Source organism: Protopterus annectens, chromosome 15.part0 (assembly GCF_019279795.1).
Source record: "Protopterus annectens isolate FY-2018-M chromosome 15.part0, PAN1.0, whole genome shotgun sequence".
Lineage (NCBI taxonomy): Eukaryota > Metazoa > Chordata > Ceratodontiformes > Protopteridae > Protopterus > Protopterus annectens.
In genome coordinates this window covers 138,034,145-138,058,849 of record NC_056749.1, presented here as the reverse complement: position 1 = coordinate 138,058,849, position 24,705 = coordinate 138,034,145, and the positions used below count along the sequence as shown (strand labels likewise).

The following is a 24,705-nucleotide window of genomic DNA, read 5'->3' as shown; positions in this document are numbered from 1 at the left end:
TGGGGCCTGACAACATCCCAGGCTGCATTCTACATGAACTACAGAATGAACTTGCACCCCACCTAAGCACCATGTTCAATCATAGCCTCACCTCAGGCTTTGTGCCCACTGAATGTTACACAGCAACAGTTATCCCACTCCACAAAGGGGGAGTCGCCACGGACCTTGGGAACTACCACATCATTAGCCTAACAAGCCTGGTCAGCAAGGCCAAGGAACGTATCATCATGGAACTTAAAAACAAAGACACTGGTAATCTCCAAACTCTGGACCCCACCCAGTTCGAGTTTGTAAAAGGCAGATCATGTCTCTTAAACCTGACAGACTTCTTTGAAGCAGTCACCAAAGCCGTAGACGAGGGTAAGGTTGTTCAAACAGCCCATCTAGATCTCGCCAAGGCTTTTGACACCATCCCTCACTCTGGAATTATAGATAAACTCACTAAACTAGGTATAAATCCCTATGTCACAAGATGGGTTGCCAAATGGCTCACTGACAGAACCCACACAGTGAAAGTAGCAGACTCCAAATCTGACTTCAGACCAGTGACAAGTGGAGTACCACAGGGTTCAGTCCTGGGTCCTCTCCTGTTTGGTATCTACTTTTCTGAAGTACATGCTAACACAAAAGGTCTTTGGCTAACAAAGTTCACAGATGACTGCAAACTAGGAGCCATAATCAAAACTCCTAACGATGTGGACATCCTACACAAGGAGCCTCACTGAGACAGATGCCTGGTGTCAAAGCCATGGCCTCAAGCTCAATGCAAAAAAGTGCATCGTCATCCCCTTTGGTAAAAACTCTGTGCCCATGATCTACCACATAGGTGGTAGTCTACTTAACACTGAAAGTGTGATTAGAGACCTTGGGACACAGGTGGACAGTAGTCTCTCCTTTGATAACCACATTGACACAGTAGTCAGGAAATCCTTCTACGTGGAACACCTCATCACAAAAGGTTTCGCATCCATCTCATTCCTCTACTCGTCACTCAATAGACCCATTATAGAGTCCAATGCCCCTTTTGGTATGTACCTCACAAGACATCTACTGGACTGGAAGGCCGCAGAAATACCTCACAAAGAGGATTACCGGCTTCAAACAGAAGCACTACTCACACTGTCTCAAAAAACTCCAGCTTTACTCTGTCGCATATCGCCTACTCAGAGGTGATCTCTGCCTAACATACAAAGCTATGTCAAACCCAAAGCTGTTGGACATGCTCCACTTAAAGAAATCCCAATCCCTCCAAGCTACATGCTCTAAGGACCTAAACCTTATCACCACAATTTATTTATTTTATTTATTTATTTAAATTTGTTGACTGGGTGTGTCCGACTGGACGTGGGTCCATTTTCAGCGGAGGCCCGGGGAGAAAAGCTCCAGAGTAAAATAAACAGGCAGTAGTTACATTGGATTACATAGCGATTAACAATTTAACATAGCAATTACTTGCAACATATTTACAGATGAAGAACATAGTACATCAGTAGACAACTAGAATCTTTATCTGTGAAGTACATAACAGAAATTAACAAATGGAGTGGAAAGAAAGGTAGTGGTTGGATGGGGTGGGTGATATTAGAGTGGGAGTTGCAAGGGCATAGCCAGCATGTTTTTAGGTGCGCTTTTAATAAAGTTTTGAAGTTGGTGCATGATGGTACGGAGGTAATTGTGGGTGGGAGTGAGTTCCATAATTTGGCTATGGTGCAAGAGAATAGTGCTTCACCAGCAAAGTTATTGGCTTTAGTGATCTGCAAGTGATTTTTGTTGCTGGATCTTAGTGGTCTGGTGGTGCGATAGGGTTGGAGTAGATTCTGGAGGGATGGGACATTTAGTGGATGGTTTACTAGTTTGTGGGCGAGTGAGAGTTGATACCACTGAAGGAGGTGAGGGAGTTCAAGCCAGCCCAGTTCAGCAAGTGAGAGACAGTGGTGACTACGGTAGGATGCCCCTGTGGCGAATTTGGCGATTTTGTTGTAGCAGGTCTCCAGCTTGTTTAGATCACATTGCCTTAGGTTGGTATATACTGGAGAGGCTTAAAGTAGGGTGGAGATAAGGTGGGAATTTGCTAGTGAAATCTTTGCTGCTTTGGTGAGAAATTGTTTATTTCTGTATAATGCTCCTAGTTTTTTGTGGACTTTTTTTATGATCATGGATATGTGAATGTCAAATTTTAGTTTATTGTCTATTTCCACTCCTAGCAATTTGGTGTGTTCAGTTGGGTATATAGTGGTGTTGTCTTTTGCTGTGATGTTAAAGTGAGAGTTGTTTTGAGTATGTTTGGTGGGTTGGAAGATGAGTAGTTTAGTTTTGTTTGGGTTGAGTATTAATTGGGCATCGGATAACCATGTTTCCACAGAGGAAAAGGCTTCCTGTGTGACTTTTTGCAGTTTGGGTAGGGACTGGGCTGAGCAGATGATGGTTGAGTCATCTGCGTATTGGATGAGTGTGCCATGTTTGGTGGCAGAGGTTAGATTATTGGTGTAAACAGAGAAAAGTAGGGGTCCAAGGATGGATCCTTGGGGAACCCCTATGGAGACAGGTAGTTGGGGAGATATGTCATTCTGCCATACAACGGATTGTTGGCGGTCAGACAGGTAACTTTGAAACCAGTTGGTGACTGATTGTGAGAAGGATAGGTTATTGAGGACAGAGATAAGTTGTTTGTGTGGGACGATGTCAAATGCTTTAGATAGGTCTAGGAAAGTAGCAGAGGAGAGATGGCCATTGTTTTTATGCTGAAGGATAGTGTTAATAAAGGAGAGTAAGGCAGTGGTGGTGCTATGGTTTGGTCGGAAACCATGCTGAGTACTGGAAAGGAGGTTGTTAGTAAGGAGGTAGTGTGAGACCTGAGAGTGTATGCATCTCTCTAGTATTTTTGGAGAGTGGAGAGAGAATAGCTATGGGACGGTAACTGGTTAGTTTTGCAGAGGGTCCGCCTTTGTGGAGGGGAATTATATATGAGACTTTCCACAATGTGGGAACGTAACTTTCTGACAGAGATCGGTTAATCAAGATGGATACTGGGTAGGCCAGAGCATCAGCTGCGATTTGTAGGTATTCACTTGGGAGGTTGTCTGCTGCTAATTTGGTGGGTTTAAGTTTAGTTAAAAGTTTTTTTATGTTGGAGGTAGGTACAGGAGAAAAAGAGAAGGCAGTGGGGAGATTACTAGTTGAAGGTGTGGGTTGGAGGGAGGGGGTTGTGTTGTTTAGCTAGTGATAGTATGGTTTGGGTGAAGTGTGTGTTGAATGAGGTAGCAATATTTTCTGAGGAGTGAGGGATGTTAGGAGGAGGATACTGACTTTACCTGGGTGGAGGATGGAGTTTATGGAGGACCAGAATTGTTTGGGGCTGTGTTGTGAGGAGTCTAGGGCAGACTGGTAGTATTGGAATTTGCCCCGTTTTATTAGCTTTTTGACTCTATTGCGTAGTTCTAGGAATTTTTGTCTAGCTGCGGGGGTTTTGGTTTTGCGCCAGTGCTCCCAGGCTTTATCCCTGTTTTTCATTTCTGACTTAGTGGTTTTCTGTAGCCATGGGGAGGGTTGTGATTTGGTTCTGGAAAATCTTATGGAGGCATGGTAATTAAGGATGTTCAGGAAGGTAGTATTAAAAAATTCAACTGCGTCATCTAGACTGAGGTACTTTAGAACATGCCAGTTACATTCTTTGAGGGATGAGATGAATGTGAGTGGGTTAAAGTTTATTTTTTTACGTATTTGACGATAGATGACAGGTTTAGCTTGGTACAGGTATTTTTTGAGTAGGAATGTTGGGGAGTGATCACTGAGGCTATCTGATAAGCAGCCTGTTATATATGACTGGGGGTTCTTACTGACTAGTATCCAATCCAGGGTAGTGTGCTTGCTGGAGTTTTTATTTATCCTTGTTGGTGACTGGACTAGTTGGGTGAAGCCATGAAGGTGTACATGATGGGTTGGGATTGTTGCCAGAACAGGATTGCCAGTCAATATTGAAATCACCTAAGATGATAGTTTCTTGGGGGAGATGGTGGGTAGACCAGCTGAGGAGGTTTTCTAGTGGAGGGATGTTCTGGCCAGGTGGGAAGTAGCATCCAATTATGTTGATGGTTTTGTTTTGGTTAATTTTGAGGTTGGTATATATTCTTTCTTCATTGCCTATTTGTGGAAATGATGATTTTAAGATCTGGATGTTTAGATGCTGTTTAAATATTATAGCTACACCACCTCCTTTTTTGTTTAGCAGGTCTACTCTTAGTATGCCGTAACCTGTAGGGAGTATTTGCTCACTGGTAATGTGAGGTTTTAGCCAGGTTTCTGTCAGGATGACAATATCTGGGGAGTATAAGTCAATGGTGGCATGGAGTTCATGGACTTTGTTGGATATACGTCTAATATTTAGGCTTAGTAGAAGGAAGTCACAATAAACAGAACATGCTGGAGGGATAGATTCCTGCCCCAAAGACTTTCCATACTCTGGAAGAAATTACCTATCTATATCAGACAAAGCTCCTCATTAGCACTCTTCAAGAAAAATCTTGATGATTGGATGGGAAATAGGAAATTCACCCCGGGGATCACCTCTGTGGCTCTGCTCGACAGGGGCATAGGAAAATAATTTTCTTGGGTGGCGAAAGCCAGGGTACCTCTTTTTGGCTAGGCTTATATAGGCCCTAGGGCCAATAGCCTAGTACCTACCTATGAACCTATAACCAGCGTACGTTCCCTCTTCTCATCAGCAGCAGATATATGATCAGCACCAGTGGACTGCCCATATCAGCCTCTGATGGGGTTGTGACAGTGGAGGTAGGTGCTGGAAATGGATAAACTCAGATATCAGAGACAAAAGAGATGCCCAGTTGGGGCAGAACAGCTAAAGCCTTCAGACGTAAACATCTTAGACTTTTTTTCCGCTGTGGCTGGATATCAGGGCTGGAACACTCAGCTAACATTGTGCCTTTGGTGAGGAGCTTAAGATGTGGGTTTGCTAAATAAAGTGACAGATAAAAATTTTCTGCACAGGGTCTGACAAACTGAACACTCCCTATGGTTATACTCTACACCATGGCAAAAAGGACACTTATTATGATGGTCCTAATGGGGAATATCTCCCATGATCACATTTCACTTTTTTGGATGACATGTACATTAAAGTAATCAAGACTAATGAAGAGGGTACCCACCAGAGTACATATCTGACCAAATGACTAAGTACTCAGCACTGAGATGTAAAACCAATGGACAGAAGACTGACTTCTGCATTTGGACAGGCATCAGAGTTGTTCTGAGGTTTTTGCACTCATATGTCCCTTGTATACCTCCTGCTTTCAGGCTTACATCATACGTCACATGTACATGTGTGGAAGGGTCAAGGCTTTGATACACTTGCTGAATGTACAGTTATCACTGGCAGGATATTCTACTCGTAAGGAATACTGCAACAGTGATCCTGGAAGAGCATCTGTAGCAAATCTACGTCTAGACACATTTTTTAACATTACTCAACAGCTCTAGCAGTTGTTCGAGAAACCACTGACATTTCTCTCACTTGTTACTATTCACCACATTTAGGGTTCTGCATTATCTAGATCAGTAAACAGCATCATTCTTCTACAGTAGCCTCTTCGGAAGCTAAACATGGGGCTTTGGACTGGTCATAAAGCACAGACCTATAGTACTTGGATAAAAAAAAAAAAAAAACTTGAGGAGTATTCCTGATGCAGTCCCAGTAAAATGCCACTACAGAGTTTTGAAAATGTTCCTGCAGAATACCTCAGAGCTGTCTACATGCATATTAAATGTACTGCTTTGCTCTCAGATTCTGGAGACAGTAGCTACTGCAGCTATGACAGTTTTGAGTGAATAGCTGAAATGGTCCATTGGCTGGGGTGCCCATAACCTGAACTGCCTCTGGACTCATTTCTATCCACTTAACACCTTAACTCAGCATCACTGCATGCAGCAGCTTTAGCTATTTTTGTTTTAAAAGTATACTTTGCCTGTCAGTCTGTACTTAAGTATTTTTCTAGGTGATCCTTAATGCCCAAACTCTTAAATAAAAAATCATTAAATACAAATACAGCATGTTTTTTCTTCTAATTAAAGCAAATTTCCAAAGCAATGACCCTTCCATCTTTTTTTCTTGTACATTTTCTCTTTATGTACTTCAGTGTTAATTACTGATCATTTCTTCTGCCTCTGTCAACTCATCTGCCTTCCTAAGCATTTCTAAATCTATGCTCTTGTCTGCCTACCACTATTTTCCTGACATCTCCTGAATAAACCCTTTATTAAAGCCTCTTGGTGCAGTGCAAAGCAAATGCAAACATGTCGTTTTTGGGTGTTCGCTAGCCATATCCCTAGGTAGACAACTTTAGTTATAGATCAACATTTGTCATTCTACACAACAGAAGGGTATAGAGCAAAATAATGTGGTTATTAAACACTCACCTGGTGGTATATGCATCTTAAAGAGTAACTTCAGTATATCTGTAAAGCTTCCATTATACATGACATCTAAGGTAAAAAATACATTTTGAAATATTTTCGTTAAATGCACAAAGGAAGAAGGTATATCTCATAACAGCTTCTTAAAAATGCAGAACTTAAACCTACAGTAACTGACAATGACACAACTTTCTGACATCATCACTCAATAAATCTAATCTGAGAAATAAAATGAGTGCATTTTCTTAGAAAATTCAAAATTTGAAAAAATCGCAGTGCAAGAGTGTTTGAACATCAGTAACAAGAATCAAGTATGAATCGATGAAATGAAACGGAAAACACCAAACAAAACATACACACTCTGTACTGCAAAATGATGAATCAATGAAATGAAACAGAAAACACCGAACAAAACATACACACTCTGTACTGCAAAATGATGAATCAATGAAATGAAACAGAAAACACCAAACAAAACATACACACTCTGTACTGCAAAAATGATGGCTAACTAATGTCAACCACACACGATAACTTCCGTTAAGAAAAAGTAATACTGTGCTCCATCCTACCAATTTTCAATCTCTCAATTTTCAGTGATGCAGACTAGCCAGGCAGTTTCCTACAGTATTCAACTTAAAGATTACTTTAAAAAGATTAAACGAGAGAAGAACTGCTACTCTGTCATCAGGCAACACAAAAAAGCAGCAGGACACTGTTAGCCATGCTTGGTTCCAGACTTGGAGCAAATGTTTTCTACTTGATTAGCAGAAGCAATTACATCTCTTCATCTCCTACATTCCTGCTGTTTTAATTCTCCACCAAGGACTTCAAAGTCTGTTTGAGCTTTCACACTTCCATTAGGCTGTGCTGCCAAATGTCCAGCACATTTAAAAAAGTACACACCCAGTCAGACTTTGCTAATGTCATATTCCACCACATACAATATGTCACAGTAAATTTGATTTACAAATAGGAGTACTACCACGGGTTCCTATTATATGATCGAAGATGCATTCTTTTGAATGCATCTTGATCGAAATTGAAAGCACGAAATGGCAAAATACTGAAACGGCATAGAAGTGATTTCCTTCCCTGGGAAAGAAATCGCTTGGCCGCCTCCTTTACTTTGCCATTTTCGTCACTGTAGTGTGATCTCGTGGTAGGTATATTTAAGTAGTGGGTGTGTGGGGGGGGCAAAGCTCCCCACTTTATGTAACGTTTTAAAGCTTTTTTTTCCTTTTGTGGAACAGCGAGTTTTATTCCCATGAAAAAAAATCGCTGTTCTAAGTGTTGTCGATTGTAAGCTTTCACTTACATGGGGTCGATAAATCAGCATTCACTTTTTTAAGAGTTCGCTGATTTAATATAGACCCTACTACCATTCAGCTTCTATATGGAAAATTTGTAAGATGAATTTAAAATGCAGAAACAAAAATCAGCCAGAGTGTAGTAGAAATAATCAATAGTGTACACTACTTAACCTACATGTGCTTCTGTTAGACAAGACAGGATTTATTCTTTAGTATAAGTTCAGCACTTGTGGGTCAGTACTGTACAAACCCACAGTCCCACCACTGACTAAACATGCAAGTGAAACTAAATTTGATTGGAAGAAAATGTGTAATGAAACACATTAACAAATATACAGTAAAAGTAGTTTTCTGCAAAGTATTATTGATTTAACCATAATGATCAACTACAGTTAAAAAAGGCATAGAGATGATCCTGTACTGTATATTGTTTTCACCCCTAAACTCCCCCAACACACACCCACAGTATCATATTTTTTCAAAAAACTTAAGATATACTACAAATCCACCTTCCCCTCTCCCTCTGCCTCCTATTCCAACTAATCTATCTCCCTAGCTTCTACTATTCCCCTCCCCTACACACTACCTCTTCACACTCCAGAATAGAACCCTGTTTCACTTCCTGCATTTCACCTCATCTCTACCACACCAATGACTCTCTCCTTCTTCACCATCAAGTTCCTCACCTACTCAACCATCTACCCCTTCCATCACAGTCCCAATACCTCATGCATGCTTTCATTCAGCCTTGACTCTAATGTTGCCTCTAAACTTCTAAGCCACATCCTCAAACTCATCTCTATCCTTCTTCGGGCGACATTCACCCCAACCCCGGACTTCCTGTAAACCAGCACTCATATCAACCTCCAACCCTACTTCCACTCCCCACAAATCTCTACTCATCACTAACATTAATGCCCAAAGCCTATGTAACAAACTACCTACCTTCCATGCCTGGCTCACTCAAAACCGCCCTGACATAGCAGTCACCGAAACATGGCTCAACCCACATCTGAAAGACTGCGAAATCCCCCCCCCCCCACTACAAAATCATTATAAACGACAGAACCCAAAAGAAAGGAGGTGAAGCAGCATTACTCTTTTCCTCCTCCCCAACAGTAATGCCATATACTAACCCAATCCCAAAATTCAGTATATCCAAAATAACCCTAGCCCTCCTAAAAATCAACCACCAAAACACAGTCATAGCCACCCTTTACATCCCTCCTGGAAATAACATTCCCCTTCTAGAGGGCATACTTTCTTGGTTCTCAGCAAATATCCCCAATGAAACAATCATCCTAGGAGATGTTAACATTAACTGGACTTCATTTTGTCAACCACCTCCTCCCACCCTATCAACTTATACAACTTCTCCCAGTTAGTTAACTCTCCTACTACACCAACTCCTCTGGAAGTATTCTGGAATAGATTTTAGTTTCCCACTCAAAAATATCTCGGATAGCGGCACTTTACCTGATTCTCTCAGTGACCACTTGCCTGCATTCATTCGTAGCACCCCTTCCGCCATACACTTACAAAGCATGGAAACTCTACCAAAAACTTAAAACAACCAACACCCTCACAGAATTTAAACAACTTCGTAATAAAGTAAAAAAAACTAATTGCTTCTGACTGCAAATCCTACTACTCTAAACTTCAAACCAACCACAAATCCAATCCCAAAATATTCTGGAACAGTATCACTAACCTCCTTAGTCCTGGCTAGAAAGCTAATCCTTGCCCTGACCCCCACTCCCCTGATCGCATCATTGCCACCAAATTCAAAACCTTCTTCAATTACTCTATTGCTAAACTCACCACATCTTTCCCCCAGAACTCAAGTCCATCAACTCCTATTTCCCATAACCCCTTTCCCCTACCACACTTACTTCCCACCCCTCTCTCTTTTCCTTCAAACCCATCCCAGTATCCACTGTAAAAAAAAAACCCTCCTCCCAGAACTAAAACCCTGTTCAAACGCCCCTGACAACCTTCCAGCTAACTTCCTTAAGCTAACTGCAGATGGCACTGCACTCCCTATTTGTATACTAATCAACCATTCTATCCAAAAATCCCAAGCACCCCTATATCTGGAAAACGCCTTCATCATTCCCTTGCGCAAAGAAGGCAACAACACTGACATCCTAAATTTCCACCCCATTGCCATCCTCTCCCCAGTCTCAAAAATCCTTGAAAAATGTATTCACCTTCAACTTCTACCCTACCTTCTACATAACCACTTACCTACCCCTACACAACATGGATTTCGACCTGGCCATAGTACCTCCACAGCCCTTCTTATCCTTTCTTGATAACATCAACCACCCCTGTGATTCTGGTAATACTGCATCTGCTCTTCTCTTAGACCTTTCTAAGGCCTTTGATACAATATCCCACACTTTTCTTCTTTCTAAGCTCAACCAGCTCAATCTCTCTTCCTCCTCTCTGAATTGGTTTTCCAGTTATCTCTCTGACAGACAGCAAGCTGACAAATGGAATAATATCACCTCACCCTACCTTAACACTCAGACTGGCGTCCTCCAAGGATCCATCCTGGGTCCACTTCTATTCAATATCTTCATAAACAACTTCCATAAATGCATCCCCTCTGCCAAACTCGTCCAATATGCAGACGGACTCAACCATTATTTGCTCTGCTGAATCCCTTCCTAAAATTGTACAAGTAACATAAGCCTCATTCGACAGCACAGAGATTTTGGATGCAAAATAATCACTTAGCCCTTAATGCATCCGAAACTAAAATCATGACCTTTACCCCTTCTAAAAACACCAAAAAAGACAAACACTTTCTCCATAGTTAGTCAAAATAATACTCCCATCAAAATAGTCTCCCATATTAAGCTGCTAGGCGTCCTTACAGACTAACAGTTAAAATACACCCTTCATTGCCAAGCCACATTAAGAAAACCCATCAAAAACTAGGAATGCTTTACCAGCACAATCGCTACCTCATCTTCAAATAAGATTACCCTCTCTACCACATACCTCCTCTTCTCCCTCATGTACAGGGCTCCTCTACTGACCAACCTGCAAGCAACCCTCTAAACTAAACCTGAATCCTGCTACAACAAAATTGACAAATTTGCTACCAGCTCTAAATCCTTTCCCATCACTCCTAATCCCTTCACTCCCTATACAACATTCAACTCTCCACTGCCCACAAACTCATTTTCAACCATTCCCATTACCTCTCCCTCTCCTCTGTCCAAACTATGCATCTTACTTCCTGAACCCTTAGATCCAACAATAAAAACCTCCTTGCTGGACACAAACCATCATGTAGCCCTGGTCAACAACTTCTCTCTTTCTTCCTTGCACGCAAATGGAACTCACTCCCTCCCCACATCTGTACTACACAAAATCTCTCCTCTTTTAAGGCATTGCTGCACTTGTATCTCTGCTACCTGGGAATGCTCCTGCTCCCATCCATCCTAACCCTCCCCTCCACTCCTCCTGCTACCCACACTGTCCTACCCTACCTACCTTAATCATGCTTTCCACCTGCCACATCTGGAGTTGGGGGGCAGGGGAGAATATGTACATTTCCTAATTAGGAATAGTATATTGATGTAACTGTTACTGTTTGTACTACTACTTGTTTGACCATCAATTGTTATAACTAGAACATACTGCATCAACTCCTGGTTTTTCTCTTGTATTATCTGTTGCATGTAAATATTATTACTGTATTACTTTGTTACACTTCTTGTTGATTTACCTCTACTGTGGAGCTTTTCTCCCCAGACTTCCATTGAAAAAAGGCTCATATCGGTCCAATGGACTTTCCCGTTTAATGAACTTAAAATATATAAATAAATAAATAAAGCTGCACTCAGACTAGAGAGAGGTAAAACTCAATGCACAGTTACATTACCAGAAATATGGTATAACGTGTGTGTGCGTGTGTGTGTGCGTGTGAGTGTGTGCGTGTGTGTGTGTGCGTGTGTGTGTGTGCGTGCAATGTTTAGGTTGGGAAACAGATATGAGACAGGTTCATGGAGGATGTGACAGAGTGAACAGAATGGAAAAACTTGGAGGGATCAGACAGTGAGCTTAGGATAAGAAGCAGTAAGCACATTTAATATCATACTTCTGATATTACTATTACAATAATCAAACTGTTGTCCTAAGGATTTCCTTACCATTTGTGGATACTCCTCAAAAAGGCTGTTTGCTGCAATGCAAAAGACTCCCAGATCTAGTTTCCTTTCATGAGTACGTTGAACTTACCATAACAGTAGATGTTTGAATGATCACTGCAGCAGTAGCCTTAGCCATATAGGTTATAGTTGCCAGGGATATAACAGCCAACCAGCTTCCAAAGCTTCAAAGCACCTTCCATATTCTCAAACGGTCAAGCAGCTCAAGCTGAGCTGACAAAAAGACAAGTTTGGAAGAAAAGCCTTTCAGAGCATTCCTGCCAGCAGTGAGAGAGGGAGGCTGAGCCCTGAAAGATCAAGGCTAGGAACAACAAAAAAAATAAATGTCCACACCCTGGTATAAAAAAACAAACACCAAAAAACAAAGGGGATGAAGGGAGGGAGCAGGTACTGCAAAACGTATAATTCGAACATCTACTGTTACCGTAAGTTTAACTTACACAACTGTACTATGTTCAGCAAACTGATCACTGCTGCAGTAGCTTTAGCTAGATGGGTAGATACCATAGCTAACTATATTTGGGAGGTGGAAGGAGAAGGGCTTAAAGGAGTACCGCACCCACAGACTCGAAAAACATGTTTAAAACATCATGGCATGATGTTTCCTACACTTTAACAGCACTCTGGGATTATTTACAGGATTTTAAATATTTTTATATGTAATTCCAGACTCTGACCACCTGGAGGCTGGCATATTGACGTGGTTTGGATAAATCAGGTTGCCATCCAGTATCCCAGAAATCATTGTTTGGCTCAAAAATGTTACATCATGCAGGCCTCCGTTTGCCTAAAGTTCCTGTCATTTCATAGATGTTGCATACGTACAAAGTACTGAGTAAAATAGAACAGTGTAAGTAACATTCCCTGCTGCTGGATGATGACTTAAAACATAAACAGTGCAAATGCCACAGAACACACTGAAAGTGCTGTTTACCGCTGCCTTTTTTTCTAAATTTAGTTTAAATGGCACTAATTCGTGAGACAATGAATTCCAGTCCATTTACTTCTCCCCTCCCCCATAACACTTAGCTTCCCTAGCTGTCAAAGTCCTGAGGGTAATTTGACTTGGTAATTCCATTGATTGGAAGATCTCAGCAGGGTGCTTGACTCATGTAATTTAATCTTTGCTCTAGCATTTCCTTTGTTAGGGGGGACATTTTTTTTGCTGCACTATAGCCATGGCCTTACTTGACTGCAATCACATCCAGTAAGGTCTTGCACCAAGGAGCTAAAGAATAAAATATTTATACTATTAACCAGTTTAGATCTTTATTAAAGTGTTAAGGTATCACTTCATGTTTCCACCTTGTTAAAATTGAGATTTACATGTGCAAAGTGTGTTGGTATGCAGTGTTTGCCTTCATATGTTTTTACTCCACTGGTTGGTTTGCAAAAAAAACATTTGCAGTGTCCCTGGATTTGTCTTTGTACATACAAACCACATTGCTATATTTTCCCCTTCCTTTTTCTTCTGTCCAGAAGTCACTTATAACAAAGTAAATTTTTTATTGTTTTTTTTTTAAATAAAGGACATCAAGGTTAACTTACCTTGAATCAGATAATGGATGCCACTGCAAAGAATCACTGTTGAAATATTTGTGCATGGACAAAATCCCTTACTAAATCTATTTGCCAGCCTCCAGTTCAATTGGTGCTATGGCTTTAATATATTGGTGTGTTTCATAGGTTCATAGGTTCATACTAGGCTATCTGCCCGAGGGCATTTATAAGCCTAGCCCATAGTTTTGTGGCTTACGCCACCCCTTTAGTTTGGAGAAACTATGCCCATTATTTTGCTGTGCCTCTGTCAAGCAGTGACACTGAGGTAACCCCTGGGGTGTATCTGCGATCTCCCATCCATTGGTCAAGATTCCTCTTGAACAAGGCCAGCGAGGTGCTCTGCCTCACATAAACCGGGATTTTGTTCCACAGCATAGGGAGTCTTTGGGTGATGAATCTATCCCTCCAGCACGTCCTATTAATAACCGTGTCGAGGTTTAAGTCTCCCGCCCTTGTGGCTCTGAGGGATCCAGATTTTTTGAGATGAAGCATGTTAATCAAATCTGGGTTTGACATGGCCTTGTATGTCAGGCATAGGTCACCTCTGAGCAAGCGGTAAGCAACTGAATATAACTGGAGTTCTTTCAGTCGGGCAGCATAAGACAGATTTTTGAGACCCTTTATCCTTTTGGTGAGGAACTTTTGTGGCCTCTCCAGCTGCTGCAAGTGTCGGGTCAGATACATTCCGAATGGGGCATTGTACTCGATCATTGGTCTGATGAGTGATGAGTATAGGGAGACTATGACTTCCCTTGATCTAGATGTGAATCCCTTCATGATAAGGTGGGCAATGTAGAAGGTCTTCCTAACTACTTTAGCAATATGAGTGTCGAATGAAAGGCAACTGTCAACCTGGGTTCCCAGGTCCCTAATAACTTCTTCTGTGTTCAGGGGATTGCCACCTATATGGTAGCTAGGGGTAACCTTATTTTTCCCGAAGGGTATGACTATGCATTTCTTGGCATTTAACTTTAGGCCATGTTTCTGGCACCAGTTATCCGTTTCTGTGAGACCCTTCTGAAGGATATCTGTGTTGGATGTGTTTTCAACTACGGCACCCAGTTTGCAGTCATCTGCAAACTTTGTCAGCCATAACCCTCCTGTGTTTGCTTGTACTTCAGAAAAGTAGATGCCAAACAAGAGTGGGCCCAGGACTGAGCCCTGTGGGACACCACTTGTGACAGGCTTTGAGTCTGACATGGCGCCAGCAACTCTGACCCTGTGGGTTCTGTCACTCAGCCAGTTTGCAACCGATCTTGTAATGTATGGGTTTACATTTAAGTTGATGAGTTTTTCAATGATACCCGAGTGAGGTATTGTATCAAAAGCCTTCGCCAGGTCTAGGTAGGCTGTATGGACTGCCTTTCCCTCGTCAATGGCCTTGGTGACTGTTTCAAAAAGTCAACCAAGTTTAAAAGGCATGATCTGCCTTTGACAAAGCCAAACTGGGTTGGATCCAAAGTCTGCAAGTTCCCTATGTCTTTATTTATGAGATCCATTATGATCCTCTCCATGGCTTTGCAGATAAGGCTTGTCAAGCTAATGGGACGGTAATTTCCAGGGTCGGTGGAGGCACCGCCTTTGTGGAGTGGGACCACAGTCGCTGCGCCACTCCCTGGAGTGCGTATCCGGAGGTGAGACTAAGATTAAACAGCTGTCCTAACTGTGGGTTTAATTCCTCGTTGAGTTCATGGAGCACACAGCCGGGGACACCATCCGGTCCCATGGATGCTGTGTTCTTTGCCTTGGAGAGAGCAGTTCTCACCTGGGCGTTAGAGATGTTTGGGGGGCTACAATCATTTGGTATAGTTATCTCTCCTTTAGGGGGGGGAGAAGTTTGCACTGAACCTGTCAGCCAGTATGTTGGCAATGTCTGTAGGATCAGTAATCTTCACATCATTTTGAACTAATTCTGAGCATATCTGGGAGTTTCCTCCTAGGTTTCTGATAGAGCTAAAGAATGCCTTATGGTTGTCTTTAGAGTCCTTAGCTATTTTTTTCTCAAAATTAGCTTTGGATGATTTTATGAGAGCTCTTAGTTTTTACTTATAGTGATCAGCGGTGTCTTACCTTTTAAGGATTTTGCTCTATCTTGTAGTAGCTTTCTCCTTTTGTTGTAGAGTTTGTTTATGGCTGGGGTCCACCAGACTGGACGCTTGCCTTTGGTACAAAGAGTCTTTGTTTTGCTTGGGATTGCCTGATCCATGCAGCCCTGCAGGTGCTGGTAGAAGGCATTTGTAAGTGATTCAGCGGTTTGAGTAATGTTAACCGCCGGCTCAGGGGCCTTAAAGGAGACCACACTAGTCTTTAGAAGTGTGAAGTCGGCTATCGAGAAGTTCTTTACTGTGGTCTTTTTCATTTCTGGTGGGGGCGGGATGAGGACCTCCAGCGAGATTAGTTTGTGATCAGATCTCACCAGTGAGGGGTATACTTCCGGCGTTGAACATTGTGCTCCCATGTTCGTGATGATGAGATCAAGTATGTTTTCTCCTCTTGTGGGGATGGTGACTAGTTGTTCCATGGCATTTGAGTTTATGAATTCCAGGAACTTTTGGGCTAGAGTGTTTGGGCTTGAGTAGTGTTCCCAGTCTATATTAGGGTAGTTGAAGTCACCTACTATGATGGTGTTCGGAGATACATTTATCCCCTCCGGTGTTTTCAGGAAGGCCATATGAGGTTCCTGAGTTTGCGAGGGTGGCCTGTAACATGCTACAAATTGCAGAGCAATCTTGCCTATGGTTAATTGCACCTGGATGGTTTCCGATGCATCGTGCGATGCCACCAATCTTGAGGTGTGGGTGTCCTTGATGAATATGGATACCCCTCCTCCTTTCTTGGTATTGTCCGGGTTTTGGGGCCGGAACGCATGATATGAGGTAAAACCTGATAGTGCTGGGGTGCTCTCAGGAGCCTTGAACCAGGTTTCTGTCACAGCACAGACATCGATGTTCTCCATACTGAGAAGGGCCTCGAGTGCGTGCATCTTGAGGTTGAGACTTCTGGCATTGAGCAGCATTACCCTTAGTTTTTTCTTTGTTTTGTTCTAGGGTGGTAGGTTTAGAATTTGAGCCTTGCCTAAAAAAGGCACTATGGGGGTGGCAAGAGCCTTTGCCAAAATCCGGAATCCCAGGGTGACAAGTGCAAGCCGTCCCTTGCGAAGCAGCGTGGCTTGTCCAGCATGTCATCCCAGGCAGACAGACATTGGATCCCCTTTGAATGACACCAGAGTTTAAGCCAATTGTTAAAGCTGATCATCTTATCTCTGTATTGTGGCATCATTCTTGGTGAAGGTAGGATACTGCTCAAGGTCAGGGTCATACCTGCTTGGGCTACATAATCAGAGAGCTCCTCTATGTCTCTTTTCATGTAGTCCAAGGAGGTACGTCTCAGGTCGTTAACACCAGCGTGGACAATGATTGAGTCGTATTTGTACCTGGTGTTGAGAGACCTGAGTGCATGCGTTATGTGGCGGATTCTAGCACCCGACAGGCAGCTTACTGTGACCTTCTCCTTACTCAGTCTGGTGAGCGGGACGTCAGTGTGTCTGACTATGGAGTCACCAATGACTAGTGTGTCTGGCATTGTGTTTGGCCTTAAGGGCTGTGACTGCTTGACACTCTGACTGTGTGGTCTATGTGTTGCAGGTGTTGTGTTCTGAGGTGGTAGTTGTTTGGGTGTCTGCTTTGGTGGCCTCTGCTGTTTTGGTAGATTTTTGATCAGAGCCTCCGAGTATGTCTTTGTGTGTTTATGTGTATGATTTGAGGTTGTGAATGATTTGAGGTTGTGATGATATTATGTGAGACTGGGTCTATAGTGTGTGTGGTTACCTTCTCCTCCTGTCTGGTCATGCCAGTCCTATGTTGAGAGAGCTCAGCCTCCAGTTTGGCCGTATAGTTGCATCTCTCGCATGTATTTGTGTTTTGTGGGAGGAGGAGAGGGTTGTCTGTGTACATGAGGCAATTGTAACATTGCCTCAATATTCCCAGGTTCACCAGCTGAGCAGGAGAGGACATTAGCAACTGATCCCTCGACATGCTAGAAGGAATAGACAGAAAAACTTAAGAAAAGGTTCTGGGGATGTGGGTGACCGAGAAATGGGGTTTGCTTTTTTGGGGTACTTTCTATAACAAGAGTGCTGTATCGAGGTGATAAGTACTGTAGGAGCAAGTGCTTCCCTATACAGATAGAGAATAGTCTACTTGGGAGTCAAGTAGAGATAATTTATAGTTGTAGGATACACTAAATAGAACAGTAGTATACTTTGAGGAAGGTAGTTTTAAGGGAAAATTTGAAGAGTGGACTTTAGGTAGCCCTAATAGTTTAAATCTGATTAACCGGCGCTGCCCTAGTGTGCAACGGTAGCAGCTCCGCTCTAAATCGCGCTAACACGTGCTTTATAGCAGGGGGCTGGAAAAAACAGGAAATGACCCAAAATGGCCGACGAATTACTAGTTGCTGCTTCTAACCACTCCTCTGAGGACAAACAAGCAGCTCAGTACTCCCCACTCCCTCTGGTGAGTAAAGAAACTACCTCTGGCCACACAAGAAAATGGAGGAACACAGAAACCAAATACAAAGCCCAGGGATCAGCAAAATCTGATCACTGGAACAACTAGCTAGGAAAGTTTAGGAAAGGAGAAATATTTTAGTTTTTTTTGCAAACAGACAGAAAAAAATGCAGTAAATGCTTTGTTTTCGACTAAATTGCTATCAAAGGCTGGTACACTTGAGTGTATTAGCCTGTTTGTTACTTTTAAGCAATACTTTAGCCCACAAGTGCAATCAACAATATAAGCTCACAAAAACAGGAAAATAAGGTAATAAAACAGTAATATAGGCACAAACAGTAGTCAAAAAGCTCAAAAGATCGAAAAATGCAAACTAAAAAGTTTAAAAAATACTTATGATCAAGAAAGTTGCTTTTTCTGCTCTCTGCTGGCTTAGGAACTCTGCAGGGGACCACGAGGAGCTATGCCTAGTTCTCTAATGCTCATGCCTTCCAAATATCTCCACCATTACATACCAGTTTTGCAGTGTAGTCACCACACGACATGCCCATACACCTTTAGCCATCAATACGCAGCTACTCTTGTTCATGTGAGTATGTGAATTCATTTTCAGACTTAAGGTGTGGAAGCTGCACTGAATAATTCTAGGTGCTTGTTCAGGTTTCACATGGTGCTTGCTTAGAGCTACTCTCATGTTAAGCCACTATGAATATGTTGCACTGCCACCTCTGATACCAGGGTAATGTTTTAATCTTTCTATTCCCGCACTGCACACTAGCAGTATCTGGTGCAAATACAACAGAAAAGTATGCAAGCGATACACCACCTAAACATCATTTGCCGTGCAGAATGTACAAGTATGCATACCAAATTTCTGTGTTTCCAAACATCGGTGTTACTACACTACTACTGAATAAAATGAACATATTGAAATGTAACATGACCTGTTACCAGATGTAATTAAGATTTTTTCCCGTATAAACAAATTTCCATGATTCTCTAGCAGCTGTTTGGTTTGATTCACTTTACTGGCTACCAGTAGAGGTTTGCTCTTTCTTAGCAAGTTGCAGTAAATATTTTGTTATCCGGTTATTTACCTTGTTAGTTTGACTGGGCTCACTATGAACGTTTCCAGTGGCATCCAGGGGTAAAAGCTCAAAATGGTGCCATCTCAATGGTCTGACCTTGTAGTGTAGTCCCTTAACTGCTGCCTTGCATATCTTGCATAAGGCAGATCTGAATTATCCATTGCAATGTCCATTTCAGTGTTTCATCTACAGATTGTGTGCCTACTGCCTTTGACGAATACATTGCCTAGGTTACAGTAAAAAAATAACATTGCAATAGGGAATGGATGGCAAACCAAAGAAACTAAGACAGTCACTACTACAGCACCCAACATTAGAATACAACTTATGATTTCCTATCCATCTACAGGTTGCGGTAGTAGAACCCACAGCCATATGCATAAAAAGCACATATACTCACCGATGTGCTGCTACCACTGCTTTCAAGTGCTGTAGCACAATCACTGATGACCATATGCTAAACAAAACAATTACACATTGAAAACAGATTTCACATCAAGACAGTGACAAAAATAATGGCAATGCAAATACAATCAGAAGGAATTCAGAAGAAACTGCACAACCTACAAGCTCTGTAGAGAATACAGAAACACTGGATTTATGACATTACACAGACATGGTTTAAAGCCACAGAATGTACTCTGTCAGTGCAAGGCTAAATTGCCTTGCACACATGTACACCATGAGGCACAAGAGAATGGGACACAAGGTGGAAATGTGTCTCAGTCTTGATTAGCAGCAAGTATTCTTCAATATTTTTCAAACCGGATGACACCCAGGCATTTACCCACATGCAAATAACTCGAGAGTGTCCCTTACCATATCTGAGCAAGCTACAGGTCATCATCTGTGGCACAAAAAATCACAGCTCAATATAGGAATGAATGCTGATTATCATCTGCTGTTAAAATCAAGTAAAAACACTAAGACCCTATGCAAAAACTCAGAATAAGTTTTGCAAGGATCTGCCAATGCACACATGATAATATGCTGATTATTAGTCCGACAAAATCAAATGTAATGTTCTTTGACACCCCATAATAGCTTGCTAAAACTCTGCACCTGACAATAACTGACACATCAGGCAATATGTTGCCTGTAGTAACAGAGCAAAAAATATCCAGGATCACATTTGACCCTACTCTCTTATTAACACACCATACAGATATTATTAGCTGAACCTTAAATAACTAAATTTATGCTACAAGCTCTCATACCTTCTCACCTCCAGCATGTGCACAACCAAAGCGATAAACATACTTATCCCAAAAACTGAGCATGGGCTCCCTTTAATAGCTCTCCATACCACAAATACAAATAACACTCGTACGGTTACTTTTACAAAGATCTGTAGATTTGAATTACTTGAAGAACCAAATATGCACCTTTGCTATTTCCTCCAATGCTTCAAGTAGCTACCCATCAATGAAAGAACAACCTTTCTACTTGGTTCAAAGATATAGAAATTATTAAAATGGGACTTTGTTTACCTCTAAAATCCAAACTATATATTAACCAAACTCTTATCTGAAAGACAGTCAGGAAGATGGCTTAATACTTATCAGACCATGTTTCAAGACAACCACAGGAAAACATGCATTCTCAAAGCTGGATTCAGCAGGCTGGTATAATCTCCCAGGAGTAGCTAGGGAGCAAAGCAATCTGGAAGCATTCAAAACTAAATTAATAGAACTGTGGGATACCAGATGCCTGTGCTATTGTGACAATGGCTAGTCAGTTCTTGATGTTGGAGTGAATGGCTAGCCATTGCATACCATGCCTATGCCAAAACACACCTGCACTATGACTGTAATATTGATATATGTATAGTAAATAAAGCAATCCTGAGGGAAAGCACTTTGGATGACATTATCATTATGCTGAATGGTGCTACTGTTTTTAGCAAAATGGATGTGAAGGCAGGTTACTACCAAATGGAGGTGAATCCTAAGAACAGAATAACAAATACATTTTTAATCACAAAGGTCTTAGAAGATACAGGAGTTTAATTTGGGTTGTAAGATTGGTTGCAGAAATTTTCAGATGTATAATATATTTTATCCCAGGCATTCTGAATGTTAACATTTTCTTTGACGATGCAGCCTGTGGTAAAACACAGAAACAATGATTCTATAAGCCAAGTTTTACAAATATGCAAATAATTTTGACATTAAACTGAAATGCAAATTTAATACCTAATTTTTCGAGTTTTATGGTAATATATGTTCAAGGAAGGGTGGGTCACCAAATCTAAATAAAGTTAAGGCAATATACAACATGTCACCATACTGAAACGCAAAAGAAGTAAGATGTTTCCCAGGCATGGTAAATTACAATCCGTTGTATGGGTAGCTCTTTAAATGATAACTGCCTTTCTAAGGGTTTTAAGATTAGTAATTTAAAAAGTGTTAGTATGCAGCAGTGGTACGGCGGTAGCGTTGTTACCTCACAGCAAGAGGTTTTACCGTTCGATTCTCGGCTTGGGAGTGCCTTCTGTGTGGGGTCTGCATGTCCTCCCCGCGGTTGGGTAGCATTCGAAAGACATGTGTGCATAACTGGGCATGCCTTCGTTGAAGGTTGGGCGTCGAGCTGGCACCTCAGCATTTTGTAAAAATCTACTGCCAATCATTAGCGGACCGGAGTTCCACTGTGGCGACCCCTTACTGGAAAAAGCCGAAAGACAAACAACAACATGTAAATAAAAAGTGTTAATTCTTCTTCTTTTGGCTTTTTCCCTGTTAGGGGTCACCACAGCGGATCACCTGTCCGCTCATGATTGGCAGTGGAGTTTTACAGTGTCGAGTTGCCAGCCCGGCGCCCAAACTTCCACAGAAGGCACACACATGCACACATAAAAAGTGTTAATATGGTGGTTTTATTTTTTATGAACAGGAGTTTCTTACTTTACTGATTGCTCTCACATACACACACGCAGGCACTTCAAAAGTCATACACACACTCCATGCATTTCTTTACCGATCGCTCTTTCATACACACATGCAAGCACTTCAAAAGTCATACACAGACTCTCCATGCATTCCTTTACTGATCGGTCTCTCATACACACACGCAGGCACTTTTACATTCATACACACACTCTCCATGCATTGCTTTACTGTTTGCTCACTCACACACATGCAGGCACTTTTACATTCATACACACACTCTCTATGCATTCCCTTACTCTTCGCTCTGTCATACACACATGCAGGCACTCCTACATTCATACACACACACTTCATTCTCTCACCACGCACTTGCAATCACTGCCCAAACAACACAAGAATCAAACCCACTACCTTATGTCTGCATATAGACATATTTTAGATAAAAAAATTTGTAGGTGGTAAATAACCGATGGGAGAAGCACAGCAACATAATAGAGTGTTTGTCGGTGTCAGCGTGCAGTTACGATCTATTAAGCCATTACTTTACACTCGCTAAGCTGTTTAGCGAGTATAAAATAAGAAAAAAAAAGTAAACAGCTAAGGGATTGTAAAATAATGGCTTGGAAGTTCGTAATCGCACAGTCATGCATACACAAAACTTCAGACATCACAGGGCCATAAAGAAAAACAGTTGCTATTGGCAACCAAGACCACATGGAACAACTGGCAAAGGAACGCCACAAGAAAGGAAATTACATCAAAAAAAAAGTACAGGGCATTAAAGGAGTAAAACAGTGCCAATTTGCAGATTGAAGTGGGACTAATGCATCAGACAACGGACAGCAAGTTTTTTTATTACACCTTCTCACTGAACAAATTACAAGACGGCACAACCACTGCCCATATTGAACAGGAAATCTTTAAGGTAGTCAGTGGTACTGCTCTTTAGGAAAGTTAGAGAAAATAACTTCGGAAAGAAGATAACCTTATAGTAATAATTGCCACTGGCAACCAGCATCACGCAGAACAGCTGGAACACTGCAGCAAAGGCAAATAAATATAAAAAAGTACAGTACTAAAGCGCCACAGTTCAATACCAAGTGCATACATGTATCCACAACAGTTGTTTGGTCAGCAGGACCCAAACAGGCAATGTTTAAACATTTTTGGATGCACGTGTGAACTTATGCAGCACAGCGGCAGAAAAGCCAGGAGAAATGAAGAGATACTGATACTTTGCTGTCAAACAATGTATTTCTACAAAAAATGTCATACTCACCAGTATAAATCCACGAGGGGAAGCTGATGCAGAAAGAGAGTCACACAAGGTTCCAACAGGGAAATACAGCGTACTGGAAACACAATGCTAAAAAGAAGTACCTTACCTCCTGCACTTGTATTTGAACACTCAGGCTGGGGGAAGGACAAGGGAGCCATGACATCACAGAATGGGTGGGTCTTATTATTTTAGTTAGAATCAGATGACGGCTGTGGTGATGTCACTTTGGGGGAGGGAACTGATTAAAAAAAAAAAAGTACCTGTACTGCCTGGCCTCGATGATGTCAGTAACTGGGCGACTCCAGCAAGCTTTATTCAAACGTGAGAGAATCATTTTGTAAGTGAAACCATCACAGTATGAGAAGGTACGCTTCTGTTACAGAAGGGGAATTATAAAAATTGTAAATGCTTTATTGTTGTTGCTTTACAGAGGACAATGTAAATAGGGAGGAAAAGGGCCCTGAAGTTGAGGAATACATTAGAGAAACCTGTTTTACTCCTTTAAGAGCCCCTGAAGAATGGTCCTTGCAAGGCATGATCAAAACTTAGAATGAATCCAGCTTATAGTGCTTTGTAAAAGTATGTAAAGGGGATCAAGCAGCAGTTTCTAGAACACTTCTAGAATCCAACCCTTTTATAAAAGCCATAGAAGCTAAGGTCCTTGTAGAGTGGGCCTTGACCCTGCCTGTTATAAATTTGTCATGGTGAGTATAACAAAAGGTAAAATAGCCATGGAAAACCATTTGGAAATGGTCTATTTTGACACAGGTTGTCCCTTCTTGCCTTCACAAGAAATGAACAATTGATATGATGTTCTGAAAGGTTTAGTTCTGTGGACATCCTAGGTAGGGAGTATACTTTCTCCCTCATTTTTAGGTTCAGGAAAGAAAACGGGGAAATGGATAGTTTGGCTTAAAGTAAACTCCTATACCACGCTAGGTATAAAAGAAGGATTAGTTCTCAAAGAAACCCTTCCTTGTGGGGAATGAGGTAGGGTTGACTTACCATAAGAGGTTGGAACTCAGACACTTTTCTTTCCAACATCAGAGTAATCAGTGTAACTGTTTCCCATGTTAAGAACCTCAAGTCAGCCAGATTAGCTGGTTCAGATGGAGTTATTGTTAGTTTCTCTAACACAAAATTAAGATCCCAAGGAATGGCCACTGGTTTACTTGGAGGCCTCTTAGGCAAAACCCCTTTCAAGAAAATTTTGACATGCGACTGCATTGAAAGAGGAGTCTCTATGGGCAGACATGCTAAAAGGGCTGATAAATGAACCCTGACAGAGAAATAACAAAGGTCATAGAATAGCAACTCTCACAAATAATGCCACTCCAGAGAACCACTAACCCTAAATAGGTGCTGGTTATGTTGTCAGCACCAATAAGAAAACCTTTTCCATTTGCTAATTTATGATTTTTTAGTACAGGCTTTCTTATCTCTATTACTACCTGCT

The 24,705-nt window shown here is 41.6% G+C and overlaps 1 protein-coding gene across 1 annotated transcript in view; it reads right to left on the bottom strand.

Moving 5' to 3' along the window:
• TBC1D8B (TBC1 domain family member 8B) overlaps positions 1–24,705 on the bottom strand; it is a gene marked incomplete in the record, with an annotated part of 1,684,663 nt that overhangs the window by 105,252 nt on the left and 1,554,706 nt on the right. Inside the window, 1 exon segment of the mRNA XM_044057627.1 lies at positions 6,433–6,498. Coding sequence (XP_043913562.1) covers positions 6,433–6,498 — 66 coding nt within the window.